At 59.5% G+C, this 15,881-nt stretch overlaps 1 protein-coding gene across 1 annotated transcript; it reads right to left on the bottom strand.

Annotated features, from left to right (window-relative positions):
- Nucleotides 1–3,933: 3,933 nt before the first annotated feature.
- MIGA2 (mitoguardin 2) lies at nt 3,934–13,925 on the bottom strand. The gene is made up of 15 exons (XM_054393438.1): nt 13,830–13,925; nt 13,117–13,327; nt 12,547–12,659; nt 10,982–11,099; nt 10,464–10,603; nt 9,050–9,167; nt 8,816–8,916; nt 8,255–8,370; nt 7,809–7,881; nt 7,168–7,254; nt 6,479–6,577; nt 5,872–6,006; nt 5,211–5,264; nt 4,646–4,762; nt 3,934–4,134 (listed from the first exon to the last, which is right to left on the bottom strand). The coding sequence occupies exons 1-15, from the start codon at nt 13,923–13,925 to the stop codon at nt 3,934–3,936; spliced, it is 1,779 nt and encodes a 592-aa protein (XP_054249413.1).
- Nucleotides 13,926–15,881: the final 1,956 nt, after the last annotated feature.

The following is a 15,881-nucleotide window of genomic DNA, read 5'->3' on the forward strand; positions in this document are numbered from 1 at the left end:
AGCGGCGGACCAATGAGACTGCACCGCAGGTGAGGCGCCGGCCAACCCACAGCCGCCCAATTAAAAATCCAACCCGGGGAGCGGCACAGCCAATAGCCAACTAGCGTTGGTGCCCAATAGGAAGGGGACGCAGGTATCGAGACAGCCAATCGAAGTAAAGGCGGGCGCCAGTGCCCGCCGTCATTGGCGGAAGGAGCGATGCAGATTAGCCAATTCTTGTGACCCACTGCTGCCAGCCCTTAGCCAATCGCCGCGGCGCTGGGGCGGCCGTCCGGGGGCTGGGGCAGGGGCTCGGCGGCGAACTGGTCTGGGGCCCGGGGCAGTGCCCGCCGCACCGCGCCCCTCGCAGCCGCTGCATGGCAGCCACCGCTGCACCCTGCACCTAGGGAGGGCTGCGGGCGGCTGAGGGGCTGCTCTGCGCCCAGGGGGTAAAAAGGGGAATTTTGCTTTGGAAAAGTTCCCGCAGCCATGGCTGCGAGCAGGGCGATGCGCGGGATCCCTACCTGCCCTGCACAGCGGTGTCGGAAATGCGGTTTTTTTTAAACACGCATTGCACAGGGAGGAGATGGATTTGATCCCTCTCTCCTTTGGAGTTCTGCAAAGGTGCAGCAGCTCCACTGTGAAGACGGACAGGCAAATACAGAGCATGAACAGGCTCCGGAGCAAGCAGGATTGCTGATCCTCTGCACAGCCTTGCAAAGGCTCTGCAAAGGCCAAGCAGCACCCGGGCAAGGCAGTAGCTCCATTACCTCTTTTTCCTTCTTTCCCCCAAATACCTCAGGCCACTGCAAACATGGTGAAGGCCAAAGTGCAATGAAGGTTCCCACAGGACAGCCCAGAGAGCAGCACTCACCTGGGGAGCCCAAGGGAAGAGCAAAGCATAGCACCTCCAAAGTGAGCTAAAGGAGAAGGCAAAGGCACCTTCAGCCCAAGCGACCAAAGTTAATTCAGTTTTAAAAGCTAAAACTGAGACAAAAAAGAAACAAGCAGTGCAAGAAATGATAACACAGGCAAGGGGAACAGCACAGGGAGCAGGATTTGTGTTCACCATGAAGTGCTACTTTTCCTGCAGGTGTATTCAGACAATTACAACTGAGTCCGATTAATTTCAAGAGCCTCTTCAAAGCTGGTGCTTTTCCTGGCTCTGCAAGGAGAAAAATCAGCACTAACAGCTTCTTCAGAAAGAAAGGGCTGCAGGAGTTGAGTCCCTTGCAGCAGCCTGCTCGAAGGCAGCAGGAGTGATTTACTGCTTTCACCATTCAAGTTAAATAAATCTCCTCCTTCCCAGCTCCTGAATACGGAGCTGTGCTGGCAGAGTGGATTACAGCTGATCTCTGTACCGTGACAAGCGCTGAAAATTGTGGGCTTCATTGCTGCCTTCACCCACTCCTTCCTGAAGATGAGAAGAAAAATGTCAACACAGAGAGCAGCCTCTGCTGCGCTCCGCCGGCAGCGGCAGGCAGCAGGCAGCGCCGGAGGGGTGCGGAGCGCAGTCTGACACCATGGCAACCCCGCAGCGCCTCGGCAGACGGCAACCGCTCCGCATCCGCAGCGCTGATTTGCATCCCGCGCGGCCCTGCCCAGGCTGGCACTGGCGCTCTCCCAGGCTGGCATCGGAGTTCCCCCAGACTGGCATCGGCGCTCCCCCGGGGGTTCGTTGCCCGGTGTGTTCTGAACTCCTCGGTGCAGAAGCAAAGCGCTCGCCCGGCTCCAGCTCCCCCTCGCCAAGGGAAGCATTGCGAGGTGCTGTGGTTGCCTCAGGACAGGGAGGGGAGTTTCCTGCAGCGCTCAGCAGATGAGCAGCTGACAGCAGCGCACAGGCTCTGAGCTCCTTTCCCACCCTCTGGCAGGCCGAGAGATGAGCTGCAGGACCGGGGCAGTGCTGCAGAGCTCCTGCTCCTCCCCGGGGCTGCTGCACACTCGGAGCCTGCTGCCCTGCCCACAGCGCAGCCAACATCAAAAGCGCCAGGGAAAAGAAGCAGCTGCGAACCGAAACCCGGAGTCTGCAGCCACGGCTGGCAGCACCGGTGTGGAGTTGGTTCTTTTACAGCTGCTCCAGCACAAGACAGCACTGGAGATGTTCAAGGTGAGGCTGGAGAGGGCTCTGGGAAACCTGATCTAGTTGAGGATGCTCCTTCAGACTGCAGGGGGTTGGACTGGATGCCCTTTGGAGGTCCCTTCCAACCCAGACCATTCTGTGATTCTGTGACTTGCCTTCAGTGGAGCCAGCAGCCCCCATGCGGACAAACCCCTGGCATTTACTTGCTGCAGGACTCCAGGAAGAAAGAGACTTTTTTTTTTTTCTTTACACCATCACTCTAGCACCAGAGGCATCACCACCACTGCTCCCTCCATCACAAACCAAAGGTGAGCTGCTAGCAAGTTCCACCAGAGAACTGAGAAGCAGAGCCCAGAGTCATGGAGGGAAGTTTATTTGCTTGCCTACAGCCTAAGGTATGAAAACCAAAACATTAGCTGCAAAGAAAGAAGCCAACCAAGATCTGTACAGCTTTAGGAAATTAAGAGAGGCACAGGTTTACATTCAGAGCTTCACACATGGCAGAGGAATGTTCTACAGGAGTACATCAAACCCTGCTCTCCCAAGCCACACTGATCCCACACAGCAGAGCTTTCCTCATGCTTTTGTAGTCCTGGATTTGTGCTTTGGAGGTCATCAAGCCTCTCCTAAAGCCATCTGGAGCAGTCTCTGCATACACACTGAGTAGGTACTAGACCCACTGGTGAAGCTTGCTCCAACCTCCCCAAAGTCAGGCAGGACTGCAGTGCAGAACCCCCGGAAGGATTTTCTTTCCCAGCTGCTAAGCCCCTGCAGATCCCCACCAGTGGTAAAGTCTTCCAAGTGTCAGCCCAGGCTGATTTAACCCCTTGAGGAGAAGTCCTCAAGTCCTCTGCTGCTATCCCCCACCAGTGTTCAGCTCAGCACTTATGCCACAGCAGCCAGAGCTCAGGTGCCACCAGGGTCACACCATCTGAGAAGAGCTCCTCCCAGCACTCCAAGGCCCCTTGATCTACACCCAACCCCACACCACCTTCTGCAGGGCTGACAGCCTGACCCCAGCAGTCTGCTCCAGCTCTCTGCACACACAGCTCCTCTTAACACACCACATCCAGCACCCTGTGCCTGACAGCAGCAGGCACCACCCCACCCCAGCTGCCTCCACAGCTGCTTCTGAAGCACACAAGGCACTTGGATGGGCTACAGACTTTGTGCACTTGCAGGATGCAAACCCAGCTCCTCCTCACAGCAGCTTTGCCCCAAGGACAAACAGACCTCAGCAGCTCCTCAGACAGGCTGACCATGGCACAGAGCCCCTCACCTGGCACAGAGCAGCAGAGGACACAGAGCAGCTTCCCTAGAGCTGCAGCCTGCTCACAGCCTGGTTTAACTCAGTGCTTTACAGAAGCATTTCCTCCTCCCTGGGAAAGAAACCTTAGCCAGTCACACTGCCTGTGATGGCTGTGGGACCACAGCAGAACATGATCCTGAAATCCCAAAGCAAACAAAGCCTGCTGGAGAAGCTAAGGGGCCAGTGGAGAATGGAGCAGTGGTGCCCCTGCTCTCACGAACCATGGCAAACGTCACGGAGACCTGCCAGGCAGAGCAGCTGCACTTGGTGCCCTCCTTCAAGAGAGGTGGGCAAATGTCTGGCCCCAGGCAGTCTGTGGTTTATATGACACGTGAAAAATGATGATAAAAAGAAGAGGAAGGTGGAACAAAGAAGGAATTCAAACTGGAAGCTGGCAAGTGGTCCTGGATCCATCCCAGCAAACACTACTGGCTACAGAGAGCAGAGGTCCCACATGGGCACTCTGTTGAGGGTCCCAGTGCCACCACCCCACAGGGCAGGGAGGTTCCTCCCGCTCTGGGAGGAGGAAGGTCGTGGTACAAAACTCCTCCCAGCCAGGCTGGGATCAGATGAGCTCCCTGAGGGGCTCAGGGTCAGCAGGGAGCAGCCCATTGGCCTTGGGGGGCAGCTGTGTGCCCAGGTAGCCCAACAGGATCTCGCTGCGGCGCCGCGACAGCTGCAGGATGTCCTCGGCCAGCGCTGGCACCGACGAGTACCTGACCTTGTCCAGGTCAAACATGTCCTTCAGGTACTGCAGGATCTGCTGCTGCAGGGACAGGGCAAGGCCCTCGGTCAGCACACCTCCTCCCACCTGCCAGCAGCAAGCAGGGAGCCCCCCAGGCAGTCCTGCACAGATCTGCCCCAGGCCAGGGACACCCTCAGCCTCTGCAAGAGGCCAGTAGAGCAGTGCTGAGGTCCATGGCAGCAGCCCTGCAAGCACCTCATGCATGTAGCACACCCTCTCCCGAGGTATCTACAGGAACAAGGGGATCCAGGCTCCACTGCAGCCGTCAGAGGATCCTGTGCACGCCTGGCCAAGATGCTGCCTCAGCACAGGCACCATCAGCTTCTCCTGCGCTGAGGGCATGAGCTGCCCCCACCCCACACTGCTGCTCCCAGCTCTGCTGCCTGGTGCTGGGAGCTCTTTTCAGTCCAAGGTCAGCCACCTGCATCTCAGCCCCAGGGATTTTTAAGAGGTCTTTACACAGTGCCCCAGCAGCCACCCAAAGCACAGGTGCAGGATCCCCCAGGGGTTAGGTACAGCAGAACCATCTCACCTTGAAGAAACTGCAGACTTCAGAGAGCTGCTGCTTGGGCCCCAGGAAACCAAAGGCTAGGACAGGGCTGACGTGCTCCGATACGGAGTAGAAGTGAGAGATAAACCCATCTGGGACCTGCAGGGCAAGGGCAGGGGCTTGGTGCTTTTGCCATTACAAGGCAAATCCAATCATGGCAACTGGTTGTGGGCTAGGAGCTGAAAACCTGCCAGAGGTCACAGACCCTGGGGCAGAGCTGGGGCTGGGAAGTTGCAGCTTCCTGTTCCCCAGGTCCATCAACTGTGTTGTGATGCTTTAGAGGGTCACAGATGTCAGGGAAATGCCTCAGCAGCTGCTGGAGCCAGCCTGGGAGTGCAGGAAGGAGCCTCTCCTGATGCTGCCAGCAGGGAAGCTGCACTTGGGGAGCAGTCCCTGGTTCCTTGGTGCCTGTGAGCACTCTGTGGCATTGGGAGTGGACAGAGGGGAGAGCTGCCAGGCAGAGCTGCCTTTGGAATCCTCACATTAGGGAAAAGGGAGAATGAACTCGGAGTGGTGCAGTGAGATTTTCCCTGCTGATTTTGCTTACCATCAGAAGCCTTCTTTTTGCTTTCAGAACTGACCAGCAGGCAGTGGCCAGAGCCTGGAGAGAAACAAAGCCCAGATCACCAACACTGCCACCAAGGTAGCAATCAGGGCCCCTCCTGTGCCAACAACTCAAACTAGGGACAAGGTCTGGAAGCAGATTTAGGCATTCCAGATCCACTCCAGAAAAGCCAAAGTGGTTTTGAGGTCTGGCAGTGACACAGCTGTCAAACCCCCCTGGATGCAGCCAAGCCCCGAGAGGTGCCCCCAGCCAGCCCCTCCTCAGCTTGCACAGCCAACCAGGACTTAATCCACAGCTGGGCTGGGACTGCAGCAGAGCCCTACCATCTGCACCCTCACCTGCTGAGATCCCCCCCACAGTGAGCCCCCAGCTAAGCCTACACTTTCCTCTACACTGTTGATCTCCTTCCTCTCACTCCTGAGTTGTGTTCTGAGCTCCTAGCAGCTCCACAGCATCGCTGCCAGAGGCTGCTGCAGCAGTGAGCCTGCTGCAGCCAGCCAGCTGCTTTCCACAGGAGGGAAGCTTTCCTGGGACATGGGACATGTCCAGAAGGTTGCTGATGAGAGCTTTAGGGACTCCTGAAGGGGGGACTCATCCCAGGTCCCCCTCCCTGCCCAGCCCAGCCCTGCTGCTGCTCACTCACAGTCTCCTTGAAGCTGTCGGACAGCCAGCGGTTGCGCAGCACAGCCAGCACGGACGAGGGAGGGTTCTCCAGGTCCTCAAAAGCATCCATCAGGATGAAGTCCAGCACAATGTCAAAGAAACTCATGCACACCACCTGCCAGACAGCACAATAGGCTGGGAAGGGAAGAAGCTTAAAACAGAGAGCCACACAGCACCAAGTCTTCTGCTGTGAGGCACCAAACCCTCAGCAGCTGAAGTCTGCCTCCAAGGCAGGGCTGAACTGGGCACACAGCTGCCAGCCAGCAGAGAGGGGCTGCCCAAGGGAGCTACACCCTGTGTCCAGGAAGACCCCAGCAGGAAGGCAAACAAAGCTGACAGCAGGAGTTTGTGCCCTCTAGAAAGCTGGGATGTGGAGCTTGGGGGTTGGGATTTTCACCACAGTGGAGCTGCCACGGCTGAGGGCAAGGTTTGCCAGGAGGCTTCAACAGCCCAGCAGGTACTCCCCCTGCCCTCCCCAACCACTGCACTCATTCTGTTTCCTCAGCAGTTCCTTCAGGCCTGGGCTGGTCCCACATCCATTATCCCCTGGCTCCTGTGCAGCTTTCAGAGCAAGCATCTTTACCAACCCCTCTTCCCTCCAGCTCCTGCTGGGTGGTTGCCCAGGTCTCCTGCTTCAGTGCATACTGCAGCATCTCTTCGTAGCTCTCCAGAAAGGCTTTGGGGTTCTGGGAAAGCAGAGAAGCAAAACACTTGAAGGCACAGCAGCTGTGGGCACCTTGCAGCAGCCTGACCTCTGCCATGAGCTGGCATCAACACCCAGGCCTGTGGCTGGGAGAGGTCCTGAGCCAAGACACTTTGTGCAGAAAGAGAATTTATTGCTGGGAGCCACAGAGGGGCCCAGGCTCAGCTGGCACTCCAAGCTCTGCCCTGCTCCATTTCCCTCTGCCTGCAAACTGGGCACTGAGGGACAAACACTGAGCAAGGATCAGCCTGGCCAGGGGCTGAGCAGTGGCTGAGCAGTGATGGCAGGACTGGCACATCCTTGATGCCAAGGTCTGATCCTCTGTTCCCCTTCCTGGGGACGATGCCATGGCTGAAGCACAGCCTGTACCCTCTGCTCACTCCAGTGAGGCACAGGATCAGGCTGTGGGCAGGAGGTGCACAGAGGCTCTTTCAAGAGAATTTGGTTGAACAGGATCAAAAGCAAAGGCAGCAGCATGCAGGCCAAGCTTTGCTCTCTCAGCACACTAGAGAGGCTCTGCTTTGGGATGAAGGAACAAATCCCCAATGCTCACAGACACAGCTGTGCTCCTACCTTGTCAGCCTTTGTCATCAGCCCTATCACCATTTGCTTCCCAACCTCCCCAAAGAACAGTTGGTTGCTTTCATCCTCCAGCAGCTCCTGCGAAGGGAACACAAAACCTCCTGTGAGTGCCTGCTTGGATTCTGAGTTGGGAGGCAAGGGAGAGGCCAGAGCAGTGTGATGCTGCAGATACCAGAAGCAGTAATCTTTGATGAGCTGCAGGCTAAAACAAAACTGCTGTCTCCAGGAAGGGAGGAGAAGACTGGGCTGAAGGACTGGGAGTGACAGAGCCACAGAGCAGGGCCAGGGCACAGAAGCTGCTCCTCGGAGGCTCTGGACACACAGTGCCAGGAAGAGGATGAGGTAGGAAGGAAAACTTCCTCCACCTTACAGGTTTGACTCCAGCCCCCAAGTGGGAGCAGCAGCTCCAGGTGCTCTGAAATTCCCTTCCCTGATCCATCCCAGAGCTGAAGCAGTGCCAGTGGCCACACAACCACTGCTCCAGCTGAGCACAGTGACCAGGGCACCCTCCCCAAATCCATCAGGGCAGGACTACAGGAAGCCAGGGGAGCTTCTGCTCCTTTGTCTGCTCTAGAGGGGCAGAGCCTTCCCCTGGTGCAGCAGGTGTGGGGCAGAGCCTGTGCTGAGCTCACCTGCAGGGCCTGCCTGACGCAGTGCAGCTTGGCAAGGAAGTCCTGGTCGCTGTAGCAGCCGAGGAGCTCTGTCCTGGAGGGAAAGGACTGCATCAGCCTCAGCTCTGCTGGTGTCTGTGCTCCCCTTCCACAACCAACTCCTACCCTGTGCCTAGGAGAGTCACTGCACCATGCCCTCTGCACAGCTCCTGGGGTCGACAGCACCTCTGTAAGGCTGCTGCAGACAGAACTGTGCTGGCCAGGCTCAGCACACCTCCAGGGACAGTGACCTTCTCTGAGCAGGTGTCCTAAACCCTGGGGCTACTTCCCTGGGCAGCCAAAGCAAGCAGGAAGGATGCCAAGAGATTCCCAGGCCACAGGGAATCCCTGGCTACAGGGCTTCTCAGAGGAGGTGCTCAGACTGCTGAAAGGCAGGACAGGTCCCACAGCCCCAGCTGCCAGCTCACCTCAGCGTCCGGCACGCAACCTTCCCCTCCTTCACCAGCTGCAGGGCTTCTTCATAGGCAGCTACTGGCTTGGAGAGGTGGAAGGGGATCTGATCAAAGTGAAGAGAGTCAAAGAGCTGCAGAGGGGGTGACAGACATTGGAAGAGCAAAGTGATTTCATGAGATGTTTGCAGACCCTCAGCTGTGCACAAGAGATGCACCCTCTGTGCCCAGCCAGCTCTGGGCCCATGGCTTCATCAGAGATTTCTTTTCCCAGCAGTTTCAAAGCTGTCCCAGCCCTGCACAGCTCAACACCCCTCCAGTGGCCACACCCAAGCCATCTCACATTGGATTTGCAGCCCTTGCTGGCATGCTTGCTGCAGTAGGTGGGAAGGTGGCAGAGGTGCTGGCTGGAAGGGCTGCAGCATGCCCCTAATGCAGCTCCTCCCACCACACCCACGGACCCCCCAGCCTGGGGCTCTTGCTCGGTGTTGGAGCATCTACAAAGATGTGTTTTGCTCCACCCCCTTGGAGCCCACTGCCTGCAGCTGGTCTGTGGCACAGAGCTGAGACTTCAGTCACCTCTGCTGCAGAGAAGAAGGAGTCCTCAGAGGCTGAGCTGTCCTCGTCCTCCGTGCGCAGCCGCAGGGAGCCGTCCGCCAGCGGCAGCATCAGAGTCCTCTCTGGGGAGAGGAAGAGGAGCTCAGGGACCACCACTTCCCCCAGCTCCTGTGCTCCTCTCCCCCCACCACCAGCACTTCACTGCCAGCTTACAGAGAGGACCAGGCCGGGCAGGGAGGGGGCCCAGCTGCATACCCAGGTCCAGCAGCACACTGTCTGAGGGCAGCGAGGCCCCAAACTCCTCCTGCAGGTGGTAGGCTCTGTGCAGCAGGGCCTCCAGCTTCTCAGCAAACTCCCTCCTCTGGGACTCCTCCTGCAACAAGGACAGGTGGCACCTCAGCCAGCCAGCTGGGCAGAGCCTGGCAGCACAGCCAGGGGAGGACATTTCCAGTCAAATGGGATCTGCAGTTTGCAGATTAAATGGTTTCAGACCAGGGCTCATCAGTCCTCCAAGGCAGCTAATGACCAGGGCAGGCTCCCCCACAGCCTGCCCGGCCCTGCTGCATTTCAGCTTCACTTTTTTCCTGTTAAAAAAGGAAGAACCTTAGAGCTTTAGCCTGCCACAGTCACATAAACCCAGGTAAGGAGCTACAGATCACTTAAGTGTCCTGGCCTGTGGCTTTTGCCTGGTTTCAAGGGAAAATCACATCAGAAAGCACAGCAAACGATCCAGAACTGATCAGTGAGAGGCCTTGGGTCAAGCATAAGCAAAGTTTGCTGTAAGCAGCATGGGAGGATGGGAAAAAAACCCACAACACCCAACCCCCCCCAAAAACAGGAGAGAAACAGACCTGCAGAGCATCTTTGCATTCCCCCCTGTGCCTGCTGAGCCTCTCACCCAAAGGCAGAAGCTTTGACAAACAGCAGGGAACCAGCTGCTGAGATCAGCTCTTGAAATGCTCCAGGACCCAAGGAGGGACAAGAGGCTCCAGACTGGCCTTGGCCAAACACCAACCAGGCATATCCTCCACGCTGACTACAGCAGGTCCTGCCCGGCAGCGAGAGCTCGTGGGGAGCTCCAGCTGCTCCCTTCAGCTCTGTGACTGCCACTAAGCCTTCCCAGGGTAGATCTGCTCTCAGAGGGCTGCCCTGCAGAGCCCTCACACCCAAGACCTTGTGCTAACAACTTGTTCCTGTGGGTGCAGCCAGCCCCAGGTACAGCTCCCCCTGCCCCTGCTCCAGGAGCAGGGCACTTGGCTCCTGCCACATCACCACTCAGCCACACAGACAGCCTCTGCTCCTCCACCCAGCATCCACACAAGTGACAGTGGCCATCAGCAGCTGCAGACACCACAGTGCCAGGCAGAGCTATTTCCTCCTCTCCAGTGCCTTTTCCTGCCCCAGCCTGTGCTGCTGCAGAGCTGGCATGACAGTGAGTGACTGAGGGTGGGCAGAGGAGCTGGGGGCGAGACTGACTGGGAAGAGAAATTAAACCACCCACTGCTGTTGCATAAGGAAGCTGCAGCCAGAGACAGCTCTTAAACAGAGTCTGGCCCAGCTCTGCCCTCAATTTGCTCCTCTCCCAACCTCTTCCACTGCTTGCAGCACCCAGGCTGCTCTGCCAGCACGTTCCCCAGCTGGCAAAGGCAAGAGAAGAGTGGGGCCCTACCTCTGAGATGTTCTCAGAGAGGCTCTCCTGCTGCCTCTTGCTGTCCCAGGGCACTGGGGTGCTGGTGCTGGCACTGTCTCTCTGCCTGATGGTCAGAGCTTGCTCCCACTTCTGCAGGGCCTCCTCAAACAGCTCCATGCCTGCAAGCAAAGAAAGCGAGACTGTGAATGTGAGGCTGCCAAGGGGTGAAGGAAGCCCCTCCCCAGCTGCTAAGCAGCAATGTGGCTGTGTCCTTCCCTTCTGGGTGAGGTTTGGAAGGTAAGGAGAACATCCCCAACCTGGTCACACATCAGCCACACTGCTCCCAAGACACTGCCCTGCACAGGCTGAGCCTGCAGCTCACACAGGGCTCTGGAGCCACTTCTGCCCTGGGGAGCAGAAATGTTGCTTCAGGGGAATTTGGGAGGACTTCTGTAACTCCTTGAAGTTGAGAGTGAGGGAGAGGCCCCGGTCTGAGCTCTGCATGGAGCTGCTGCTGCTCCTCGTTCCCCCTCTGCTCACCCCCAGCTGGTGCTCACCTTGGACATAGAGGCTCTCAGCACTGGAGTCCTCCACGGCTGCAGCATCTCCTGCCTGCACCTCCCACACCCCTGCTGCTGCTGCTGCAGTTGGGCTGCAGGAGTTGACTGCTACCATCTGCAGGAGGGGAGCAGGGAGCAACAAACACCTTCAGAGCTCTCTCCAAGGGCAGCAGTGCTCAGCCCAGCACCCCCAGCAGCCACATGTCAGCAGTAAGCCCTTGTCCCCCCTGCCTGCCCTTGTGCTGCCCTGGGGTCCTGCCTGGGGTCACACTGCACTGCCAGCTGTGCCCAGGGCAGGCAGGGGCAAAGCTCTTCCCTTCTGCAGCCAGGGCAGCACCTTCCCAAGCAGCTTACACCCAAGCTGCATGAGGAGCAGGGAGCTGTGCACAGGGAGCAGCAGGAGGGCACCGACAGCAGTGCCAGCCCCAGGGAGCCCCAAAGCAAAGCTGCCAGGGCAGCAGGGTTTCTCAGGAAGCTCCTGCCAGCCCCAGATGCTGGTATCAAGCACTGGCAGGGAGGGGAAGTGACCCCAGCCCCAACAAAGATTGCCAGCAAAAGCAGCTGAGGCCTGGGGCTGGGGCCTCTCACTCCTTCCTGTAACCAAAGCTCCCCCCAGGAGAGCTGAGCAGCAGGAGCCAGCAGCAGGCAACTGTCTCCAGTTTCACACTTGTGCATAAACATCTCCTAAAGCCTGACCCACAGCATACCACTGACACATCCCAGCAGATCCCAGCTACCCAGGGGAACACTGCTGCCAGGCTGGGTGCCCAGCACCGTGCCAGCAATGCTGCCTGCCAGGGGCAGGCCAGGCTCCTGGCAATTTTCTGGTGCTTGAACTATGCAGGAGAAGGTAAAACACAGCTCTGCCCACACCTCCTGCGAGCTGCTGGTGCCCAACAGCCCCCATGGAGTTGGGGAGGAGTTCCCCTCCTCTTGCCCCCACACTGCCAAGCAGCCATGCATGGAGCTGTGGAGGTTGGCTTGTGCCAACCTTGAGCAGTGGGGATATAAAACAGGCCCTGAAGCCACAACTGCTGCCAGTGCCTCTGCACTTGGTGTCTCAGGAGGTGGATGAGCTGTGCTGGCTTCTGCTGCCTGGTTAGGCCTGAATTACCTGCACCTGGCTCTGGAGGAGGGGGAAGGACTGGGCTGTGCCCTCAGCCCACACAGCCTCCCCAGGAGCCAGCAGATCTTGGTAGCTAACTTGGGTTTAGCAACCAGGAACCTCTGGGTGCTGCTACAGGAGCTGCTGTGCCACCCACACCTTCACCAATCAAACCAGCTCCCTGTGGCACCCACTGCTGGCACAACTCCTGGAAAGGCTCAGGGGGAGCCCTGGGGATCACAGCTGTGCCCCTCCTGCAGCCCCTTGCTGGCCAGAACTGGGTCCAGGGGCTCTTGTCTCTGACTTCAGACAGCTCCAAGTCACTGCCAGGCTCATGCCAGACCCCAGCACACCATCAGCCCACAACCTGCTCTGCCACCATCCACACTGAGCAAGCCCAGGACATGAGCTGGTGCAGGGAGGTGCCCCCACTCCTGCCAGCCCAGCTGGTCCTTACCGAGGCCAGGCTGTGGGAGGAGCTGGAATGTTTGCTGGGCTCGATGGAGGAAATTCCACTGAGGGTATCATTGCTCTTGCTGCCAGGGCTCTGCACTCTCCTGCTGGAGTATCCTGCAGTTGGGAAGGCCACAAAAAAAACAGGGGGGGGAGCATAAGCCTGTGAAGTGTGACTGGGGTTGGGCAAGGCAGCACCCAGCACCCAGAAATGAGTCCTGGATCTCTTGAATGCTCTCCTTTGCTCTGAGGCACCAAGGAAGCCGGTGGTGGATCTGAGGCTGGGGGAGGAGAGTTCCTTTGCTGCTCAGGGGTGGCAGGAGGCAACTGCAAAGCACCAAGAAGCTCCTCCAGCTGCCCTCTGGCCAGGCAGAGCACAGACCACCTCAGCACCACCTCCTTCTCCAGGGCTTTGAGCTCAGGACCTCTCCCTCTGCTCTGCCAACCAGCCCTGCGCCTGTGGCACCACCGCAGGCTTCTGAAGGCATTCTGCTGCCCTGCACCCAAGGCTTTGCCTTCCTCTCTCCCTCTGCTCCCTCACAAGTGGCTCCTGAAGTCCTCCTGCAGTCCCAACCTTTCTTCACAGAGGAGACCCTTCTGGTGGGCAGGATGGGCACAGTGATGCCCCCCGGCTTGCAGCCTCCCTTCTCAGCAGTGAGCTGCTTCTTCCTCCGCCGGCGCCGCTTCATCTGGTGGGCAGCCAGTGCCAGGGCCACCGTGCCCAGCGCCGTGGCAAAGAGCACCTTGCGCAGGCCCGGGGACAGCCGCAGCTGGGAGAAGACAGACTTGGGGCACAAGAGACAGAGAGCAGCAGTGAGAAACCAGCTCCAGCACCCTGCACCTACAGCCCTACAGCTCAGCCACCCTGGCATCCCCCCGCTGGCCCCCCAGACCCTCACTGCAGCAGAGCTGGAAGCCTGGGCTCAGGCCCCACAACCCAAGCATGCTGCAGAACATGCACACAGCCAGGGGCAGCTGCTGCACAGGCTCAGCCCTGCAGCCCCAAGCAGGGCACCACTGCATGTGAGGAATGCCTTCAGCACCCTCTCTGCAGTGCCTCTGACAAAGAGAAAGGCTGGCCCCAGGCATGTGGGAATCCCTTCTGCCCCCTCCCCAAGCCCACCCTGAGCAGCCCTCCCACCACCCCCCAGGCCCTCCTCCCATTCCTACAAACCCTCAAGCTGCCCAGGTCTCCCCAGCATCACCCCACGTGCCCTCAGCTACCACAGGCAGCCCCCAAGGAGAAGAGCCAAGGACCAGGAGAGGGAAGCCTGCCCCGGGCGGTACCTGCCCGAAGGTGGTGTACACAAAGACAGGGATCTCTGCCACCGTCATGGCCAGGGCCTGAAGGATGGACATCCCTTCTGTCCTCCTGAATGCCATGCCTGCACCAGCACCCTGGCACCTGCAGGAGCCACTGAGGGGAAGGGCACTTGTGGATGCTGTGTGAGCTGCTCACGAAGGAACCCAGTTCCTCTCTGACATCTGCCTCAGGGCCCTGGGGTCGGCCTTCATCCAGCAATCCTCCTCCTGCTGCAGGAAGAGGAGGAAAATCCATCAGAGTGAGGGGGACTCAGGACCTCTTGCTGCTGCACTTCACAAGCCACACAGAGCAGGTCAGGACAGCAGCAGTGCCACTCCAGCTGAGCACATCTAAGGCATCTCCTCACCACCAGCTGCGGTTTTTTGCTTGCCCTCCCAGCCACCAGGGCAGGTTCCCAAACGGCTCTACAGCAGCAGCAGCCCCGGACCCGACAGCTGCCAGAGAGTTCCATATGCAGCACAGGGCTGGAGGGGCTTTGTCTGCAGCTCCCACAGCACAGAAACCATCACAAAGAGCCAGCAGTAAACTCCCTCTGGCAAAACTCTGCTCCTGCTCAGCTTTCTGTGTGTCACAGCCCTGCTCAAGAGACGCCAACCAAAGGAGGTTTCAGAGTTTGCTCAGAGCTTTGCTGGTGCTGCTGGGAGCTGGGGAGGAGGGACAGGCTCCATGGCAAGGACAGAGGGCAGGCTGGACCCGGGAATGGCCTCTTAAACACCACCAAGTTACACAGCTCTGGCCCTGCTCTCTGCAGCCAGGAGATGCTGCTCTGACTCCTGTCCACCCAATCCGGGCTCTGGAACCTCCCCACGCCAAGCTAAACCAACCCGCGGGTGACAGCCTCTCATTCCTGCCCGGTCCCACGCCTGACAGCAGCCCCACACCCCACGGCCTGGTGCAACCCCGAATGGTGCAACTCCCGAGCTGGGAGCTGCAATTGGCACTGGGCTCAAGGTGGCCGCAGGGGCCAGACCCGGGACCTCCCCACAAGGTAAAACACAGGGCCGGGCCGGGAGAGCAAAGTGCAAGAAACCTGGGACACAGCAAGCAGCCGGGGGCACCGTACCAGGCAGGGAGGGGACCGTACCGGGCAGGAGGCACAACACAGCAAGGCACCAGCGAAATCCTCCGGCCGGGGCATCTCCCCGCAGCATGCCCGCCGCGGGCTGCCATGGCACCCCGGACCAGCACTGCAGCAAGCTGGAGCCTCTGCACCCCCAGAGCGTCCCCGCAGCCGCTGCGCCTGCAGCATCCACATCGCCCTAGGGGCTCCTCAGATCCCTCCCACCCCTGGGCAACCCCAGGACTCCGTGTCCTCAGGCCATTCGCAACCCAGGTGCATCCCATCCTGCACTCACCAACTCCTGACCACCCCACGCATCCCGAACATCCTCCAACCTCCTGCACCCCCACGTCACGGCAAAGGGGGTCCCCCATCCTCTGCATCCCGGTGCGTTCCGCGCCCCGAGGCCCCGTTCACCCCGGGACTCTCATTCTCCCGACTCCCGCCCACCCTGGAGATGGTGCGGCCCGCTCGGCTCGGCCTCCGTACGCGGCGCAGGGGGCACCACTCACCGTGGCGTGGGCGCTCGGCCCCGCTGGGCACCCCGTGGCCGCACCGCGCTCCATGGCCGCGGAAGGGCAGCGTCTCCTTCCCCTGCGCCGCAGCCTGCGCCGGGCCGGGGCGAGCAGTACCGCCCCTCGGCGCCCTCCAGCCAATGAGAGTTGAGGGCTGCCGGCCGGTGCACCAATCAGAGCTCGTCCCTCGGGGGCGGGGCCAGCCCGGGGCTGCGGTGGCGCGGCTGGGGAGGGGGCAGGGGTGGGGGAGGCTCCCTGCACTTAAAGGGGCCGCACCCGCCGCTGCCCCAGGCGCTCCTTGGGAGGCCCGAGCCTGTAGCCGGCTCCGGTAACAGCTCGGCGCTCCGCTCCCGCCTCCGCGCTGCCTGGACACCCGTCCCGGTGCCGGCAGGGTCCGCCGGTGACCCGCAGCTCTTTTAAGAGGCTGCGGCACGGCTCCG

Source organism: Indicator indicator, chromosome 28 (assembly GCF_027791375.1).
Source record: "Indicator indicator isolate 239-I01 chromosome 28, UM_Iind_1.1, whole genome shotgun sequence".
Classification (NCBI taxonomy): Eukaryota; Metazoa; Chordata; class Aves; order Piciformes; family Indicatoridae; genus Indicator; species Indicator indicator.

What these genes read in the sequence shown, in the direction of transcription:
- MIGA2 (XM_054393438.1), bottom strand. Translation starts at nt 13,925, where the DNA reads ATGGCATTCAGGAGGACAGAAGGGATGTCCATCCTTCAGGCCCTGGCC. An exon ending in GTTGCGTGCCGGACGCTGAG is followed by an intron (nt 7,882 to 8,254) that starts GTGAGCTGGCAG and finishes CTTTCCCTCCAG; the next exon opens with GACAGAGCTCCTCGGCTGCT. An exon ending in CAAAAAGAAGGCTTCTGATG is followed by an intron (nt 4,763 to 5,210) that starts GTAAGCAAAATC and finishes CTTGCCCTGCAG; the next exon opens with GTCCCAGATGGGTTTATCTC.